This window comes from Lygodium microphyllum, chromosome 9 (genome assembly GCF_053477565.2).
Source record: "Lygodium microphyllum isolate KBCC chromosome 9, Lygodium_microphyllum_v1.1.10, whole genome shotgun sequence".
Lineage (NCBI taxonomy): Eukaryota > Viridiplantae > Streptophyta > Polypodiopsida > Schizaeales > Lygodiaceae > Lygodium > Lygodium microphyllum.
Window position 1 is genome coordinate 126,997,258 of NC_141143.1, and position 20,298 is coordinate 127,017,555.

Below are 20,298 nucleotides of genomic sequence, written 5' to 3' on the forward strand. Positions count from 1 at the left end.
TGGAAGTCTTTGTCTTGGTTGTATTTTCCATTTATTCTTATTGTTGTTGAAAGGGGTGGTTCTTTGAGAGGAGTGGCTGTCTTTGGTGGCTTGGGTACTTTGATCTGCCAACATAGTAACCTCTGTTATCCTTCATTCACTTGGTTAAGATTTGAGAGCACGATTTGTCGAATGCATGCTTGCTTGTACCTTAGGGATCCTCATTTCTATCCTAATGCATTGTAAGTGGTGAGGCTTATTCTTTGTTAGATGTGATAGGTATACTTGAACCTCAGGTGAAACTATTTTGATTCCACTCTTGTTTGGGCATCAGGAACTTCATTTTCAGTGTGGATTGAGTATTGTCAACATCAAGTGAAGGTAATTATTGCTTTGAATATTTAGAATGCTTGGAAGTATTCTTAGGATTATCCTTCTTGAGTAAAGTGGGAGTGGAATTATTCAAAGTTTTATTTAAGTTTACAAACTTCTGACTTTTATCCATGGGCTCCACCTTGGTGGCTTCTGTAGTGGCCTGCAAGTGCTATTGTTTGTTTGTTTTCTTCCTCCTTCTTGTGGATAATGGAGGTTCAAACTTAAAAGGCTCAAGGCATTCAGCTAATCTAGCAATGGAGTCACTTGGCTACTCATGATTGTTCTCTTTTTCCTTTGTCTCCTCATGGAGCTTTTCTAGGTTATGCTAAGTAACATTACTAGGACGTGATGATTCAACTACTTCTTTGGGCAAATCAAGCTTTTCAACCATTTCTATTCAACTTTAGGCTTTGTCAAGTTGTATTGGCTATTGATCTTATTTAGCCATAGACTTTAGGGTTTTCTTTTGATAGACCAAGGGTTGTTTATTCTTGAGGGTTTTGGTCAACATTGTCACCTTCATTGATCTATCTTTTGGCCTAGTTCTCAATCTAGGTTTGGTTCTACTTCATCAAGGGGTGTTTGGGATCATATATACTACAATGGAGGTAGACCCATAGGTGGTTTAGGCAACCATAACCAACAATTTCATGTACATTACCCTTGAGCACACAGGAGGAACTTTGGAACCCATCATTGCATTATGCTAGCTATTTGTTAATGTCTTTATCTATATGTGTTGGGTCTTTCCCTTTGTTTTTTGTGTCTTTAGTTGCTTGGTGTTGGTGGTATTGGAGGTCTAATCACTAGAATTTTCACTTGGGGAATTGTCATGCTGATTGGTTTCCTCTCTTTCTCATGTGCCCTAAGCAATTCCTCAAGCACATCTTTGCTTCCCTCACTAGGTGTCTCTTTCAAGTCAAGGGATTGATTGGTCCTTGGCTTTCCCTCAAGGTTCAACAATATTATCCTTGCTAACATTCAATAGTGTCCTAGGTATCCTTTTCTACTATGTAGTCAACCTTGCATTTTGTTACTTGCTTGAAAGTTCTTCCCAATAGGACTTCTATCCCTACATCTTCTTGATTTGAAAGCATACTAAATATGATGGGTATGGTTTTAGTCTCCATGGTCATGAGAATTTTGCATTTTTCTAGGAGGGAATATGGGGATCGTCCATATGGGTTACTCATTGCATTGGTCAACACAAGATTGGGTTGTCAAAGTTTGGCCCATGCATGGTAGGTTAATTTGTTATAATAATCTACTTCTTTGTGAATGAGAGTTTCAATGGTGGGCCTTTGTTTTGTGATTAATTTCACCCTAAGGTAAGTATGTGGTAGAAGATATTGTCTTCGAGGTCGATGTTGATGGTTTTTCCTTTTTAGATAAAGGTGGCAAGCTTGGAAGGCCTAGAGGGGATGCTATTGGATCCCTTGCATTCAAGATAATCTTAATATACAAGTGAGTGAATCCCCAGTTTATGGACCAAGAGTCATTTGTTTTGGGTTAGTTAGTTTTTGGATGCTTTGGGAAATATTGCACCACATAGCTTGGTTGGTGGCAATTCTAGCAATTTGTGAGCTCACTGGATGCATGACAAAGGAATTTGATGTGGCAAGTCATGAGATAACAAGAAGACATCTTCTTATTGCACTACCCTTTGAAGTTGGTCGCGTACTCTTTGTAGTTCGTGTTATATTTGCACTATATCATTGTGAAGTTGGGCAAGGTATTTCTAATTTTTTAGTATGAGTCCTTTTTCTAAGGTTTGCTCTTTTGTGTAGCTAGAGATTTCTTGTTCCAACATTGAGGGCACTCTTATATTTAGTGGAGGCAACCTCAAAGCTCTCAAATTCTATCGGTGTGTTTTTCCCATCTTGTTTTCTTATAGAGTTGTCCTCCTGTCTAGCTTTGATAGATTGGAGGCCCTTGGGAACTAACGAGACGGGGTTTCAAGGCTTGTATCCCTTATTCTTCCTATCTCACCTAGGCAGCTTAGCCCCTAGGGCTTATACTCACCTTGAAATAGCATTGAGGTCATTTGCCTTATATACTTGCTTGACTCATTCCAAGTAGCTTAGAGTATTGTCCTTAGTGTAGTGGGTATCAAGCAGTTTAGTTGTCTTAGGAACCTTGGCGGGCTTGTTGAGTGGGAGTGCTACCTATTTCGGCAAGTAGCAATTGGGGCATGTATTTTCATATGATGAGTGCAATTGTATAGGTGAAAATCCTATGTTGGATGAGATCTATCAAGGTGTCATTAGATGTTCTTATTGTCCCTATGCTCAACTACATGTTTTATATTTTATCAAGTTCCACTTGCTTGGCCAAGAACGGTTGTCATGTGTGCCAAATGTGGTTAAGTTGTCTAGAGGAGTTGGTGTTGTGGTCTCTTCTTGCTTTGTTCCACTCTTGAAGGTGTTTATCTCTCAAGTGCATTCTTCCTTTCTTTTTAATTCAATGTCCTTTCCCTTGTGGTACCACTCAACATTAAATAAGAGTCTAAAGGTTTAGGTATACATCTTTGCTTATATATTAAGACCCTATCAATTAGACTTTCAATCTATCTCCTTACTTTGTACATGTTTTGGAAGAGCTCTCTCTCTCTCTCTCTCTCTCTCTCTCTCTCTCTCTCTCTCTCTCTCTCTCTCTCTCTCTCTCTCTCTCTCTCTCTCTCTCTCTCTCTCTCTCTCTCTCTTTGTGGAGTTTTGTCCACAATAGCATCCTTGGTTCACTTATGGAGCTCCATACCCACCTGTGTTATCAGATTAGGTTCTATTTTCACCTCAGTCATTTGTGTCATCTCCTTTGTTCTACATGCTTTTGTATGTCCTTTTCGTTGCTCATACTACAAGAAGGAGAGGAGTAGGAGGAGAAGAAATTCCAACCTCTAGCAAGTATGCCTAGTTCTACTATAGTCCCATCAACCCAAGTTGCCTCTAAATCTATTGTGCACCAAGTCGTGCCATCTACTACACATGGCTCATTGTGTGTTCGACCCAACCTATCCTATCTCATGCCACCCTATGTGTCTGCCAATTGTGCCGTCTAGTCCCTACTTTACTATTGACTAGTAATCTACTCCATTTTGCACAATTAGCATGTCCTATTAGATGCATTGCTAGTCAAAATTGTCCCACCAATCACTTCCAATTGGACTACTCCATGTCATTCACTTGTTCATGAATCAATCACTTGAGCCCTTGTATGACCTCTCCAGTGGCATGTTCAAAGTGTTGACCTATAGATGCACCCACAACTGCCCATTAACTCCTACATTTGATCAAGCTCTGAGCCATGCCCATACACCTCAGAGTTTATATAGGAATTCATGACACGAAGCTATGAGGACACAAGGGCCAATGCAAGACACTAGAGGCCTTAACGAAGCAATTCTTCTAGCCAAACATGGAGGAGGAGGTTACAAACTATGTCGAGACACTTGCCAGCTAGTGAAAGCTCCATGCACCAAGACGGTTGGCTTGCTCCAACCAATCCCAGTGCCAAGCCACCCATGGGATATCATCAGCATGGATTTTATTGTAGAACTCCTCCAAGAATCCCATGGTTATATCATTGTCTTTGTATTGGTGGATCATTTTCCCAAGCAAGCATACTTCATACCCACCAAGCCACCATCGAATGACAAGGAGGTAGTCTGCCTTTTCTTCACTTGTGTCTTCAAGTTACATGAGCTACCTTTATCCATTGTATCAAATCGAGATGGTTGCTTCATGAGCAAGATGTGTAAGCAACTCTTCAAGACTCTCGAAAAACAACTTAGATTCTCATCATCGCTGCACCATGAAATAGATAAACAGAAAGAGTGAACCAAGGTATTGAAGACTATCTTAGAAGCTGTGTCTGGGAGGACCAAAAAGATTGGGCCTTATATCTTGATGTGCTTGAGTCCCACTACAATAGCTCAATCCATTTAGTAATAGGTTACACCCCCTTTGAGTTAGCCAAAGGAAAAGAAGTCATCACACCATTGGCCTTAACCTTAGGAGCTACCAAAGCAAAAGATTAGGATGCAAAAGACTTCTTGAAGAAATGGAGAGAGAGAAACATAATAGCCAAGTAGAGTTTGGAAAAGAGCAAGATCACCATGACCAAACAAGCCAATAAGAAGCGCAATGCAATACTATTCACTCTAAAGGAGACATGGTCCTTATCACTTCCTAGCATATTTCCTTGCCAAAGAATATAATCCCCACATTCAACCATTGGTATTTTGAATAAGGTCACCTACAAGTTGGACCTGCTAGAGAGCATCTGCATTCACAATGTATTCCATCCATGCATGCCTTTTGTGTAGGTTCTATCCTAACACCCTGAGGGTAGCATGTTCCACTACTTCATTCCAACATCCCATTCAAAGGAGAAGCAATCCTTTGATGTCGAGAGCACAACGATTACCCCCAATACCTCACCATGTGGAAAGCACACCGTCTCAAAGAAGCAACTTGGATTTCAAAAGCAAAGGTTCACAAACACAACAAAGAGGCCTTCACTACTTGGCTCAAGGAGAATACCAACAATTCTTCCAATGTACCTTGAGTCATACCTTAGATTATCATAGGATTTTCAAACCTCCACTCCTTAAATGTAATTGAGTCAAGGGTGGATAGAACCAAAAACCAATAAAATCAAAGAGTATAGTGAGCAGACACTAGCCCCCTTAATAAAAATAGTTGTGCTAAGTCCCCCCAAGTCATAGTGCAGTAGACACTGACTAGCTTGATAGAAAAGATTTGTTAAGACCCTGCAAATAGAGTCTAGTAGTAATGACTTTGAGCCCTGCTTGGTTTCCACTTTACGTGATTCCTGATACTCAATGGTTTATATATGTGACGCCACAAGGGTATAGTGCTAGGATGTGTCTATGTTGCAATGTTTCTTTCACTAAATAATACAAGAGTATACCTTGCTCTCACATATCATGTTACCTTTCAATGCCTTCTTGAGTTAGTGATTGACTATAAGTGCATTACACCCCCTTTCCTACCCTCTTCCCTTCAAATGTGATATCACCCCCCTCCCTCCAAATGTGATATCACCTCCCCTCCCCTCCCCTCTTGCTTAGTCATCCCGTCATCCTATCCCCTTTCTCAATCTCACATTTTCTCTATGACTTTCTACACACACCCCTCCTCAATTTTTTGTCACCACCCATCACATGCTATAAATGCCCCCTCCCCCTCTTCATGACACAAATGATCAATCTAGGAATTTGCTAATCTTCACATGTAAGAAAGTGTGATTAAATTTCCTTCCCGACTCTTCATGGAAATAAAAATAAATAGTACTCTCCTCTTCTCCGATCAAGGCCATGGCTAGTAAACTGGTCAACAAGAGGAGAGAAAGTAATATCTCTACCCCCAAAACCACCCCCCCCCCCCCCCCTTCGATCTCCATAATAGTGTATAGACCTAAGTTGGTGGGAAACAGTCTCTTGGTTTGTTTGCGAAGACACTTTGCTCTCATCTCCAAGTCAAGCACTTGCATTGTTTTCCTTAGCCTCTTTGCTTGAATGTTCCTGCTTGCCTTGAGCTTAGGCAAGCTAGTTGGTTCAGCTTTTCTTTTCACATGAAAGGTGCAATCTTGGTCCATGGCACCTCATTGGCTCTTCTTAGCCTCCTCAGGAGTTGAAGTTATTTAGATTAAGTCGTCACATTTAGCCTGGATATGGGGTTGTGGAAGTAGAGATAGCACTGAAGTTATTGGGGGGATGTTTATGTTTAGAGTGCTTGGTGTGTCACGGATCCATAGGATCAGGACTTATGGCCTGAATGCCAAGATCTCAATCTTTACAAGCATTAAGATAGTCCTAATGGGTTTCATAGTCCAAAGACCTTCACCTTAAGAGTGAGTGGGAGAGTTCTCCAAGGCTCAACTAACAATGTTCCCTTCCATGGCACTAAGTTACCTTGGTATGACCATATTGCGAGCCCTTCCTCATGCTCTTCCTTCTTTGAGGCTTTATCCTCTAACTTATTTTGTCCAAGCTCGTAAGGGTTTGCCGCTTCGAGCTCAAAGGTGTAGCCAATGACTCCATTGCTGAAGTACACTTAGTTCCTACTTTGATTCAATTTGGCTAGGATGGAATGTGGCCATGGATAGAAAGCTAGGGTTGATTCATCCTTAGCCATGAGTTTAGCTTGGGGGGTTTTGGAGGCATCCTCATTCTCATCTCTCAACTTGGCTCTAGTAGCCTGCCTTCGTATCTTGGCGTTTGGTTTTGTCTTCTTCTTCTCATGGTCATTCTCTTCTTTCTCTATCTTTCCTCTGTCTTTTTAGCCTTTGTTGCCTAGATCTATCTTTGGTTCCACTTTTCCCTTCTCTTTTTTACCTAAGTCTAACTCATCTTCTATCTTTTCTTAGTTGGCCTTGATGTATAGGTCTATCTTGTCTTGCTATTCTCATTCTAGCCTATCTTCTTCCTTTAGTCTTCTAGCTTTCCACACTCTTTCTTCTAGCCTATCTCCTCTACCTCTTTATGCTTAGTCATTCTTCTTTCTAACTTTCTTCTTTTGATTTTCTTCCACTTGCTTCATCATATCTTGCCCTACATTTTCTTTCTCTTCCATCTTCTTCTTAGCTAACTCCACTTGTTTTTCTTTTCTTGCCTCATCTTTTCCTTGCTCTTCTCTATGGCTCCTTGATTTCTAACAAGTTTTTTCCTTGTTTTCTATCATCTTCTCCTATCTCATCCCATGTTTTCATTATTCTCTCCTTCAAATCTCTTACTAACGTATCATCACTGAACTTTGTGGGATTGGTTAGTTGTTGGGGTTGTTGGGATCGAGGTGTTCTAAGATCTAGGCTAAGCTCATCCTTGCCCTTGTATTCTTCTTTGGGTTGTTATGCTTTATAGATATGCATGGTGTTGTTACCAAAAACACATATATAGGTAGTAGTAGTCTTCAAGATAGTGGTCAAGGAAGTAGCAATCGGCTCCTTATTAGGGATGAGGTATTCCAAGATCTAGGCTAGGCTTATCCTCTCCCTTATCTTCTTCTTTAGTTTCATGTAACTAGAACTCTTCTTCTTCTATCACCTATTTCTTCTTTTCTTAGCTCTTTTGTTCTTCTTTGGTTGGCTTCACTTCTTCAACTCTTAAACTCTTTTGACTCTCATTTGTTTCAAGTATGATTCAGCTCGCTCATTGGCTTCTTCAAATCCAAAGAGAGTCTCCTAGTTTGAGCTTAGCATGATTTCTCCTTGTAGCTTCGTATCGAAATCTCGTGCCATCTTCACTTGTCACATTCTTGCTCTCTCTCATACCATGATCAACACTTCAACCTTCTCTTCAAGATTGCACAACACACATGTTCCTTTGTGAGTCTTCTCCAATGCTTTAAGGGTCTTCTTTTGTCTGCTCAATCAACTTGAACTATAGCTCCTTCATAAGGGTGATTTTGAGCTAATGATATAGCTCATTCTCCTCTTCAAAGAAAGTGTCCTTCCAAAGATTTAGCTCTTTCCAAGCCATTTTTTAATGGTATGCAACATGTCACAACTCCCTCTCATCTTTGTTGACATAGCAAGTTCTCTTCCAATTTTCAATAAGTAACACGCTCAAGGGGGCATTGCAACGTGAGGTGTCGTGACGTGTCATGTTGCATTGTGTCGTGTTGTATTGGGATTGTCACATCACATTGCACAATGTGTTATGGTAAGACCTTTGTGTATGTGAGCTTGCTCCCCTGTCGAGCTAGTATGCTTTGTGCTAAAGTTTCTTTAATACCCAATGTGACAAACCTTCACCAAATTTCAAGACACAACCTGTCATGAGGTATAGAAATGGCATAGCAAGAAAGACACACAAGATATATTAATAAGGAATTCTTTGTATTCATGACATAGAAAGATACAACATTGAGGCACATCTCAAGACTATACCCTTGTGACATCACACATGTGAGGGTTCCCCATTGAGCCTTGGAAATCGCATGTAAAAGCACATCCCAAGCAAAGCTTGAGAGACTACTACTCCATGTATATGTGTTTTTGGTAGCAACACAATAGCATATCTACAAAGCTCTTACACACAATTGAGTCGCAACTCCTTATGAGTCATTTTGAGCTAGTGACATAGCTCATTCTCTTCTTCAAAGATACTATCTTTCTATACTTCAGCTCTCTCCAAGACTTTTGCTAGTGACATATAGCTTCAGCTCTCCCCAAGACATTTTTTAATGATATGTGACATGTCTCTATCATGCCATAGCTCTCATCTTTGTTGGCATAGCGATCCCTTTTTCAATTTTCAACAAATAACACGCCAGAGGGGCACCGCAATGTAAGATGTCACACTGTGGCGTGTCACATTGTATGGTGATGTGTTGAGGTAGCCACATCACGTTGTATGACATGTTATGGTAGAATCTTCATGTCCGTGAGTCTACTCCCCTGTCAAGCTAATATGCTCTATGTTGAGTTGCATTGATACCAAGTGTTACGAACCTTCACCAAACTTCAAGTTGTAGCTTATCATGAGAGACAAAAATGGCACAACAAAAAGGCACACGATATATATTAGTAAGGAATCCTTTGTATTCATAATATAAAATGATACCATTGAGACACATCTCAAGACTATACCCTCGAGATACCACACATGTAAGTGTTCACCACTGAGCCCAAGAAATCACATGTAGAAGCACAAGATATATCGGTAAGGAATCTTTTGTATTCATAATTTAAAATGATATCATTGAGACACATCTCAAGACTATACCCTCGCGACACCACATGTAGGTGTTCACCACTGGGCCTGGGAAATCTCATGTAGAAGCACAACCCAAGCAAGTCTTGAGTGACTACAACTCCCTATATATGTATTTTCGGCACCACCACCATGCACCTACAAGCCCTTAGACACACACCCCTCCCTTGCTCCTCGAAACCTTAATGCTTAAGTTGGGGGTTGATTAGCAACATATACGAGAGAGAGAGAGAGAGAGAGAGAGAGAGAGAGAGAGAGAGAGAGAGTAGGATTGGACCTTCCAAATCCTTCATTATAATCATCATTTATCAGGTTATGTCTACAACTTCAAACAATAAAAAGAGCAACCACTAGCTCGTGTAATACAAAGGCAAACTAATCATACCTATGAGAGAGAGAGAGAGAGAGAGAGAGAGAGAGAGAGAGAGAGAGAGGGTGGACATGCCAAACCCCCATTGAAATCATCTGTTAGGTCATGTCTACAACTTCAAACAATTAAAAAAAAGGAACCATTAGCTCATATAACACACACATAGGGAAGATAATCATTCAATATAGAGTGACTTGGAACCCAAAGCTAGAATGACTCCTTCAAGCTCCACATCATGAGTAACTTTACTAATCCATCAATCCATGTTTCGCAACTAAAGTCATCTCTTTTTGACTATGTGATCTCAAAGTAAGTTTAAGATACATGAAAAATTAGTAATAATTATTATTATATTAAATTGAACTTACTTAAAAAAAAGGGTATTAATACCCATTGAAAGGCAAAGTAAGTTTAAGATGCAATGAAAAATTAGTAATAATTATTATTATATTAAATTGAACTTACTTTAAAAAAAGGGGTATTAATACCCATTGAAAGGCATCCAATGATCAAATAAGCTCGAAGATACAATGGAATCATTTCATATTATTCACAATATTAATGATTGCGTTCTCCAATTGGGCATTCTACTTCATGGTTGCATGTGTGTACATATAGCACCACCGATCATCACATTGTGCCATGTGTGCAAATTATTAATAGCCAAAGTAACTCACGTGTTTTCTAAGAGCACTTTTTGTGCATCAATTTATTCACTATTCATTAGTGCACTTACTCACAGAATTACTAATTATTGTTACAATTAATGTTAAAATCCTTTTAGACATCTGAGAGGCTTGTAGGGCAATCATACATTAAGATTTTAGTTACAACCCAAATTATTAATAGCCAAAGTAACTCACGTGTTTTCTAAGAGCACTTTTTGTGCATCAATTTATTCACTATTCATTAGTGCGCTTACTCACAGAATTACTAATTATTGTTACAATTAATGTTAAAATCCTTTTAGACATCTGAGAGGCTTGTAGGGCAATCATACATTAAGATTTTAGTTACAACCCCACTTCGGTGTGCCATTGGCACAAAAAGAAAACCAATTAATAAAGTTGTAGAAGTTAGTAAATAGATCAAAATCCCTACACGGAGAGAGAAAATGTAACCGATACAATAACGTATACATGAATCAAAGCAACGTACGATGTTTTTTAAAACTCAAAAACAGCATGAGAAAATATAACCGATACAATAATGTATACAAGAATCAAAGCAACGCACGATATTTTTTAAAACTCAAAAACAGCATGAGAAAATCATCACTACTCCACATAAAATTCCTGAAAGCAATGCCCCACTCAAGTCGATTGACTTGAGCATTCCATACTGTCAAGCTAATCTTGTGGACACATGGAAGCCAAGACTTTAAGGAAAGCAAGGAGAGAAGTAAAATCAATGAGAGAAAAGTGACTGGAAACGGAGAGAGAAGCCTTGATCTCAATACCACTAAAAGCGCTGACAGTTGGCCTTCAAGGTCTTGCAAATGCATGGCATCGCAGATACGCACACTGAACTAGGTACTTAGCAAACTTGCTCAGATGCATGGCATCGCAGACACGCACACTGGACTAGGTACTTAGGGAACTTGCTCGGGTCAATAAACCTAGGCCTGTCCTGGCTCTAGTTAGTAAAGTAAAGACTACCCCTGCATTTGAAGCCCCTAGTCAAACAACGTGCCTTTCTGGTCTAATTCACCTTGCGTTCAAGAAAACAGGTGTCTGATAGAGACCACCGGATGTTGTAGCTTTTCTTTTTCTTTCAGAGCTTCCTCATTCAACAAGTACAGATGTAAGCGAGGAAAGAAAACCAACATCGCTGCAAAATTTATGAGAATATGGAACAGACCGAAGCAGGCGGTGCTGTGACTCTCTGTGAATGCCAAATTTACGTAACTTCCCACACACAGTGATGTGAAGTCTTCAAATCAAACAAAGTGCTATGGATTCTATTTTTCCCTATGAGTTGAAGCACAAAGGAGCCGGACTGGCCTTGAAGTGAACTGCGAAAATCCCAGTTCGCAGAGCCCTCTTTTTTTCTCCTCCTTTAATCGGGCGACACATAAAATGGTACAGGACCTCAAAGACCACAAACTCTGGTAAAGCGGATATACATTATTGCAGCCATCTTTCAATCCATCCCTCACCTCGGGTAACCGTATCCAGCTTGAGGGTACGGCTAACCGTAAGCGACCTGACCATAAACTGGCGGAGGTGGAGCAGCATACGGGGTATAGCCAACGTTCGGTGGCACAGCTTGGTCTATGCGGGACATCTGTTGCATCGGAGGAGCTTGCATGGGTCCGAACTTCCCATCTCGCTTGTCCAGCTCAACTTTATGTTGCGTCTGGAAAACAGAAACACGGGGCAGATCAAGGAACTGCAATAAAAACAGCTACCGCAGGGAAATACTTGGCGGATGAGTTTTACTGAGGACGAAATAGTACCTGCATGCACGCGCACACACTGCAGGCAAAACCAAAACAGAAATCGTAGTAAGTCTATTGAAAGATGAAAGATAACAGCACCACACCCAAAATACCAATATTCAAAAGTCGAACCTGTGTTATTAATAGGCTACATTACAACCCAAAATACCAATATTCAAAAGTCGAAACTGTGTTATTAATAGGCTTCATTCCAAATTACAGTAGTGCCTTGATATCACTCCAATCCCAAAAACATCATAGTAAGCCCGTGGGAAGATAAAAGAACCACAACCAAAATACAAGCATTCAAAATCTCAAAAGATTTATCATAGATCTGTCTAAATGTAGCTGACGCCTAAGATTTATCATAGATTTACCAAAATGCAAGTATTCAAAAATCTCAACTCGCCTGTATAAGATTCATCATAGATTTACCAAAATACAAGCATCCCAAATCTCAAAGCGCCTAAGATTTCATAGATCTATCTAAATGCAGCTGACGCCTGTATAAATGTGTCCAAACTCCATAATATTTCGTAGGACATATAAGTGCAGTGGCACGCGTCATCAGATGCCCATGCAATACGAAGGCTAAGTCAGTGGATTGAGATACAGAATATAAAGTGTGCCTATAAGGAAAACTTAGAAGAAGCCACATGACAAAATTCTTTCTAGGGTGCTGGAACTGATTAACTGAAAGTTAAGCACTGCAATGTGTTTGTGTAACACACAAGGCTTTATGTAAGCTTGACTTTCCGGCACAGGCTGTGGTGGGCGTATGTTCTACGTACATTGCTGCAGAGAACTCATTTTATGGATAAGAAGCCTAGTACCACAGAATCAATCCTGTAAATATCCTTATTACTTGATTTTATCCTGCTAACCACCTTGGACTAGAACTTTCACACTATATCAAGGTGGCTCATCCATCTTCAGTCGTTCTCAGGTGAGCTCCACTGTAAAATCTATATCCACCTAATTTCTTAAATGCAGATATAGTAAAATCAGTGAAAATTCAAAAGTCTATTCTATGTAATTGACACCGATAGACTGTTAGATCCTAAATGCTTTAGGTCAAAAATAAATCAGACCACATCAAGATAGAAAAAACAACAATTTATTACTAACCTGCAATAAACAACATTGGAGAAGCAATTGAGCAGTTCAGATGCATTTTCCAAATCAGGACTCCCAACAATGGCAGCTACAATAGAAAATATACATGCCACTTGTTGCAGGCAAAACATGAACCCCTACAGAATTATAGCATTCAAATATAGTAAGTTACTAGCATTTGTGTAATTTGCAGATGATAAAATTGTAACGAGCATGACTGAGCCTTAGTGTTCTAAACCACGAAGTTATTTGTGACAGAGCTACTGAAAAATAGACTGGTTGCAATTATGGCCTTCTCTGACATTGCTACTTACAATGATACAATTGTCACACTTAGTAGTCTGTATGTTGAATTCATCTTGCAATAGAAATCTGGTGGATTGCACAGAATTTGCAAAGCAGCACCATACCTAAAATAGCACGCTCAAGTCGGTCAACACAACAATGAAAATTCCAGTTTAATGGAGTACTCTACTGATGAGAAGCTGATGAAAACTCTCTCGTGTAACCAGCTCCACCACAATGGAACACGTAGAGATAGTGGTCGTACCTCAGTGCACAAGCAGAACTCTGGACACCGCCTTTCTCCGCAGCTGCCACTGCAAGGCATGTAGCCCGCACAGCAGACATACCTGCATTTCCCCAGTTGAGTGGCAAGCGTAATACAAAACAGTCAGGGTGTGGCAAAAAGCTCATAAATGACATTGAGAGCACACCTGTTCATGTCATCATAAAGAGCTCTCTTTCTCAAGAGATATGATGCACATGGCGCACTGCACATGATAGAAAGGGTTAGTGCAATCCCAATACTGTTTGGCAGGTCTGTATAACGACAGCAAACATTCGGTGTATTCAGAAAAGCAAGCAGTCAACGCAAACTTCTGCTAACACATGCAGGTGAAAACCAGGGATCCGAACACTTACCACCAGAGCGCGAAACAAAAGTCTGCGACACATACAGACACAAACAATCAAGAAGTCATGTAAAGTAACCTGCTTGAACAAAGACAGAACGCAAACTATCGGCCGTGCTGAAAACAAAAAGTGCTAGAGAAACATGCAGTAAACCGCATACATGGACAATCTGCGGACATAGTTCCCAAAAGATCTGTATGCCACAAGTTTCTGTAGGCCTGCCGAGCCTCCATCTTGGCGATCGCTTCCTGCTTCGACATTCTGAGCTTTGGCACCTACAGAAACGCAGGAGAGAGGGAAGCGAAGGATTGATGCTGTAAGTACGTCTTATTACAGGAAGAAACGTAGGATCGATGCTGTAAGTATGTCGTATGACAAGAGGAAACTGAGATCTGAGAACACGGAAAGAGAGAGAGAGAGACCCTTAGGCCGGCCACACCAGCAATTCTTTCGAGGTTTCTTCGAGATTCACGCTTGACCGTTGGTGCCCTATCAAGTCAGGATTGAGTTAGTTCGACGATGAAGATCCCGATGGAGAAGAAGAAGAAGAAGAAGAAAGAGTCTATGACGACGCGGCCCGAGGAATTGAGAGAGATTGGCTAGGCTATGGCAGGAATGCAGCGAAACGCGTTACGCTAGACGCCCCTTCTCCCCCGTTCTCTCACTTTCTTTCTTTTAGCCTCTTCTCCCGCAGGAAGAAATGGCCCAAGTCAAGGGTCGCCGCAGGGACCCTCGATTGAGACTACTCCTGCACAGAAAAAAAATATTCCGCCCTTCCTAATTATTTGCTCGCGAAATACACCCAATCAAACCCACTTTTCTTATTTCCTTCTGTGGTTATTGAAAGGCCACACACCACGGGTAATCACGTTCGTCTAATCACAACATCCAAGATTTTTCAATGGCTATTTTGAGAACCACTATGTTCACGGCAATCATAACAACAACACCGTTGTGACATCTACGAGAGGAAATCAACAACATGGCCTCGCACACACGCGCGCGCACACACCCCTCCTTTCCTCCTCTATTGGTTGTATGGTCAATCCTTAAAACTATCGAAACATCAAATTCATGAGACATTTGTGTCTTTCTAAACATGTTATTAAGGCCCGTTACACATCGGGGAGGGGCCGCCCGATTAAAAGTGAACTGGCCAATGGGATGGGCCAAAAGGAAAATAAAAACGCTCCCTCGTTATACATCGGGGGTGCCCGATCGCAGGAGCCGCGGGGGGTATTCAATGCCCCCTCCCCCCGCCCTGTTTCCCTGTTCCACAGGGCAAGGGAGCTCTCTCATCCAATCTCGTCCATGGATGAGGTGGGCTCCTCTGTCGCTTGCCTATTGGTCAAGCAAGAAGTCCGTTACGCCTAGAGCCGTTGTTGATAGCTGCTTGCCGCTGATATTCGCTGCTCCCTGGGTGATGATCGTCGTTGTTTGCTGATTGTTGTTGTGTAAAAACGTGAATAGGAGAGATGCCATGCCTGCACAAAGGACGTCCTACAACAGATCAAGGTATGCTTATCTCTCTCTCTCTCTCTCTCTCTCTCTCTCTCTCTCTCTCTCTCTCTCTCTCTCTCTCTCTCTCTCTCTCCACAAGAGAGCAATGCATCATGCATCATCTTCTTCATTGCTCACAGCATGTCCTTCATTGCTCCGATTGGTTCAATTTCTGGTTTAATTTCATGTCTTTTATTTTGGCCCTTCCTATTGGTTTAATTTCTAATTTAAGTAAGCTGTGAACTCTAAATTTCTAGTTTAATTAACCTGTGGACTCCAATCAGAAGGGCAAAAATGAAAAAAAGGGCGCCCCCTGTTACACATCATCTGAATTTCTGGTTTAAACATGCATCATCTTCTTCATCGCTTAGCATGTCCTTCATTGCTCCGAATGGTTTAATTTTTTGTTTAAGTAACCTGTGAACTCTAAATTTCTGGTTTAATTAACCTGTGAACTCTAATCAGAAGGGCAAAAATGAAAAAAGGGTGCCCATGCGGCATGCAGAAAACATTGGGGACATGTTTATGAGTCATATAGGAAGGATAAGGGCCAGAATGCCATAATAGGGAATGATTGCAGGATCATTTGTCAATGGTATGATCTTGTGGATGAATATATGTGGAATCATGTGAATGTTGTTAGTGATGCACATGCCTCATTTGTTGGTGGGTTGTCTTCTCCAGAAGACAACACTACATTTGTCTCCAATGATCCATGTGACCACACCCAGGAAGACATTGGATCCCTGAGCTTTCGAAGATTGGGCAAGATCAAACAACCTGCCAAGGAGCACACAATAAGAAGGGTAGAAAGATAGAGGAGTCTCTTAGTGTCATGGCTAACATCACTCGATCTATGTTAGCCAACCAGAAATCAAGCCTAGAGAAAAAGAAAGCATTTGAAGAGCGCAAGCTCGTTATCATGGATACACTTGCCTCCTCTGTATCTAGTTTGTTAGACGTAATCAAAAGTCTTAAAAAGGAATGATGGTTTGAATTGTAGATGAATTTGGAACTTTTTAAAAAAATATTTTTTACTCTACATATACATCTCTATTCAATTGTCTCATAGAGTTTCATCAAATCTTTTGACAGGTGAATGGACGACGAAAGTCTTTTGATAATGCGTGTCATCTGTGTAATAGTTGCTGTCATGGCAATGTTTCAGCTATTGTTAAGTGATTTGGATGACGGGGACGATGACAATATGCAATTTCATACTTTGATGGAGTGCATGGCTCGTGGTTACGTTGCACGTCGAGCTAGGATAGGTCAGCAAAGGCACGATTGACAGTCATGTTGGGCCTATCCAAGACCACTAACTTTTATGGAACAGGGGCTTATGGGGAGTTATTCAAACCGAATGTTCAAAACCAGGTTACGAGTTAGTAGGAGTACATTTGAATATCTCGTCATGAAGTTAGCACCACAAATGCGACGCAAGAACACGAACTATCGAAGAGTAATACATGTGGAGAAGCAGGTCTATGTGGCTCTGCATTGCTTGGCAAGTGGCTCAAATTTGGGACTCATACCTGATTTGTATGGAGTCTTAACTTCGTTTACATAAATGGCTATTATGGACTTTTGGGATGCACTGGCCACATGTGGATTGCATGGTACGTACATAAAGTAGCCAACATCACAACAAATGCAGATGCATTTCAGGCCCTTCAAGGTATACCTTATGTTGTTGGTGCAATAGATGGTAGTCATATTCCCATCATTGCCCTAAGAGAGAACCATGAAGATTATTTTAATAGGAAGGGCTTCCACTCAATTATTCTACAGATAAGTGTGGTAGCCAATTGTGTTGTTTGGGAGTATGACGTTGGCTGGGTAGATTCAATGCACAACTGAAATGTTTTTCAACGTTAAGACCTAGAAGAACGATGCATAAATAAGCTTTGGGACAATACTGTCTACTAGGTGATTGTGCTTATCCTGCATGCTTTTGGATGCTTCCTCCTTTCAAGGGTGGTAAGGATGGACTATCTTCAGAACGTTATCATTGAAATTACATACAATCAAGTATTCATATGCCAGTTGAAAGGGCATTTGGCATCCTTAAAGTGCGATTTCGTATTTTGTTGAAGAGATGTGACATGCTTTTACAAAATGTCCCGAAGATGGTGGCAGCATGCCTTGTTCTACATAATATATGCATTGTGCATGGAGATAGTTTTGATTATGCATGGATATGTGAAGCGACAACAGAACTTGAGAGAGAAAGTAATGCACCTCGTCAAGATATGGACCATCAAAATAGTTTGAGGAATGGATTAGTAGAGGTTGCTACGTTAACTAACACAGGTACCACACAAGCAATACAAAGAGCTCAAGTAGTGGAGCCAATATCGGAGGCATGCCATCTTGGGGGGCATCTCGAAGAGACAACATTGCTCGAGCCATATTTTGAGAGAGGGAGAATGCAAATGTGAGAACAATCTTTGGTGATTCTGACTCTGTGGAGGAAATCGATGATGAAGACAACGGTGAGTAAACTTCAGTAGCGTTTGTAGTACAGGTGGAAAGGTGGAAAGAGGGGTGGTGTGCTAAAAAATTTTCCCTCTTTCCACCTTTCCGCAGAGAGCTGGGTAGAGCCATGTCTCAATAGCATGGTGAAGGGGTTCAACTCCCCTGCTCTCTTTTTCATTACTAATTTTCGTTAGTGTTATAAGCCGTTTTTTTAAAGTTTGTAATGCTTTTAGTTCTATTAGTTGCTTTTTTATAGTTTTGTAACGCTTTTAGTTTTATGAATCACTTTTTTTCCATTTTATTAGTTGTTTTTTTAAATCTAGCATCAATGATTATGCTTAATTAGGTATTCAAATAGTAATTATTATATCAATAATGATCAACATCCATAACATCCCTTCATTCACACATGAGTCGAGAAGTGTCCAGTGCATAGGCGGTGGCCGGTGTGTAAACAATTACAGAAGGAAGATGGACGGACACTTAATGACGACGAAAAGTGTCCGCCGCCCAGTGTGTAAGCACGTGATGGACAAATGACCACCCAAGTCAACTTTTCTTATGCCCACCAATTGGGCACAAGTTGGGCAGGAATGGCGGTGTGTAACTAGTCTAAAAGGTCTTGTGACTATGGACCAATACTTTCTTATTTTATAATGTATCAAACCTATTACCAAACTTGACAACATTTGATGTGGCATGCATTCTAAGAGGCTTCAGCATGCAATTTTACTTTAAAAATTTATTTTTTGAAGGCTTTAGAAAAGGCCCAAATTAAATGTTGTTACTGGGTATTCACATCACACACACACACATACTCTCTCTCTCTCTCTCTCTCTCTCTCTCTCTCTCTCTCTCTCTCTCTCAAAATAGCAAGTTGCAACTCATCTTTCTTTTTAGTTCATAAAACTCCCTTTCTCTTTTTCTCTTAATTTCACCTATACATCACTAATTCTCCTCTCCTGCCACATGTAATGCCTTCAAGGAGCTTTCTCTCTCATTTTTCCTTTCTCTCTATCCGGATATAACTCGCCAAGGCTCTTATAACCCATAATCAAATTTATGATATAGTCACACAAGAGTAAGCACATCTCTTCTTCCTCCCTCCCTCCCTCCCTCCCTCCCTCCCTCCCTCCCTCCCTCTCTCTCTCTCTCTCTCTCTCTCTCTCTCTCTCTCTCTCTCTCTCTCTCTCTCTCTCTCTCTCTCTCTCTTCATGGTCATTAAAGAGCCATGAGCTTCTGCCTTGGGTCACCACATGAGTTGCACCTTGGGCGATCACCTCATCATCTGATCTAAAGCTCGTGCGTTAACTATCCAAATTGCAAGATCCATGCATTTTCAATGGTTGTTTCAAGAAGCATTCTATTGATGGCGATCATAACAACAACAATGTTGCCACATGTATTAGAGAAAATGGACAATATATGCAAATGAGGGGGGAATGAGCACAACAAGAAAATGGCATGCCATGACACTTCAAACGGAGGATAAATGCATCTACCAAATACACATGTCATGGTAGATTAGAGGTATTGGCAAAACGAAGAGAAACATCGAGTCTATGGTAAATGGGAAACAAGCAAAAACGTGGAGTTAGAGGGAAAAAGGGAGAGAATGAATGTTTATTCACCACACACACACACATGCCCCATCCCTTCCTCCTCTTTTGATCATATGGCATTTGCCCACTTCCATTATGGCAATTCTTAAAACTGTCGAGACATCAAATCAGTGAGATATTTCTATCTTTTTAAAAGTGTTATTAAAAGGTCATGTGACTATGGGTCAATAGTCTATAGCTTTTACATTTGCATTTTTTAAAGTTCATGTTGAAGAAGAGGTTCTTCTTCTCCTCTTGCTATGAGCTTGCTCCTACATGACATGAAGATGATGGAGGGCAATGACTATTCCTTCTTCTATGTCTTCCTTGTCTTCTCACTCTCTTGTTGATGGTGACACCGATCAAAGTACTAATGGCAATGGTTGGACTAGTGGAGCTAGTCTCTGTAGAGGGTGCCTCCTCCTTGTTCTTAAGCTTCTTTTAAATCTTTTATTATCCTACTGCAAGTTGAGAGGCCTCTTCCTCCGATTTGTCACATCCTCTTCTGATATTAATGGTGTTGTTGGTGGCTCCTGTAATTGAGATTTGGACGAGGGGGTTGATCACATAGGAAGAACCTGCCATTAAACAAGCAGTGGCGATGCATATATATTTGGCTACTAGATTATGACACATTGTTAAGAACCTAACTCTGTGTGTGTGTGTGTGTGTGTGTGTGTGTGTGTGTGTGTGTGTTAATTTTGCTATTAAGACCTTTAAATTAACATCTCCTTTAACCTTAGCTTTTGTGATGAAATTTTGGTTCAAACATCCTTTAATCTTGGTTTTT

At 40.7% G+C, this 20,298-nt stretch overlaps 1 protein-coding gene across 1 annotated transcript; it reads right to left on the minus strand.

The window, feature by feature from the left end:
* Positions 1 to 11,274: 11,274 nt before the first annotated feature.
* On the minus strand, positions 11,275 to 14,680 carry LOC148031566 (PLAC8 family protein). Its single transcript, XM_087685124.1, has 9 exons — positions 14,352 to 14,680; positions 14,090 to 14,204; positions 13,939 to 13,960; positions 13,731 to 13,787; positions 13,565 to 13,646; positions 13,329 to 13,424; positions 13,027 to 13,151; positions 11,917 to 11,935; positions 11,275 to 11,816 (listed from the first exon to the last, which is right to left on the minus strand). The coding sequence occupies exons 2-9, from the start codon at positions 14,187 to 14,189 to the stop codon at positions 11,649 to 11,651; spliced, it is 669 nt and encodes a 222-aa protein (XP_087541250.1). The 5' UTR covers positions 14,190 to 14,204; positions 14,352 to 14,680; the 3' UTR covers positions 11,275 to 11,648.
* Between the last annotated feature and the right edge of the window lie 5,618 nt (positions 14,681 to 20,298).

Bases quoted from the DNA above. Each gene is read 5' to 3' on its own strand.
- LOC148031566 (XM_087685124.1), bottom strand. From the start codon at position 14,189: ATGTCGAAGCAGGAAGCGATCGCCAAGATGGAGGCTCGGCAGGCCTAC. The intron at 13,961-14,089 runs GTATGCGGTTTA...TATGTGTCGCAG, and splicing joins TATGTCCGCAGATTGTCCAT to ACTTTTGTTTCGCGCTCTGG. The intron at 13,788-13,938 runs GTAAGTGTTCGG...TATCATGTGCAG, and splicing joins TTTTGTTTCGCGCTCTGGTG to TGCGCCATGTGCATCATATC.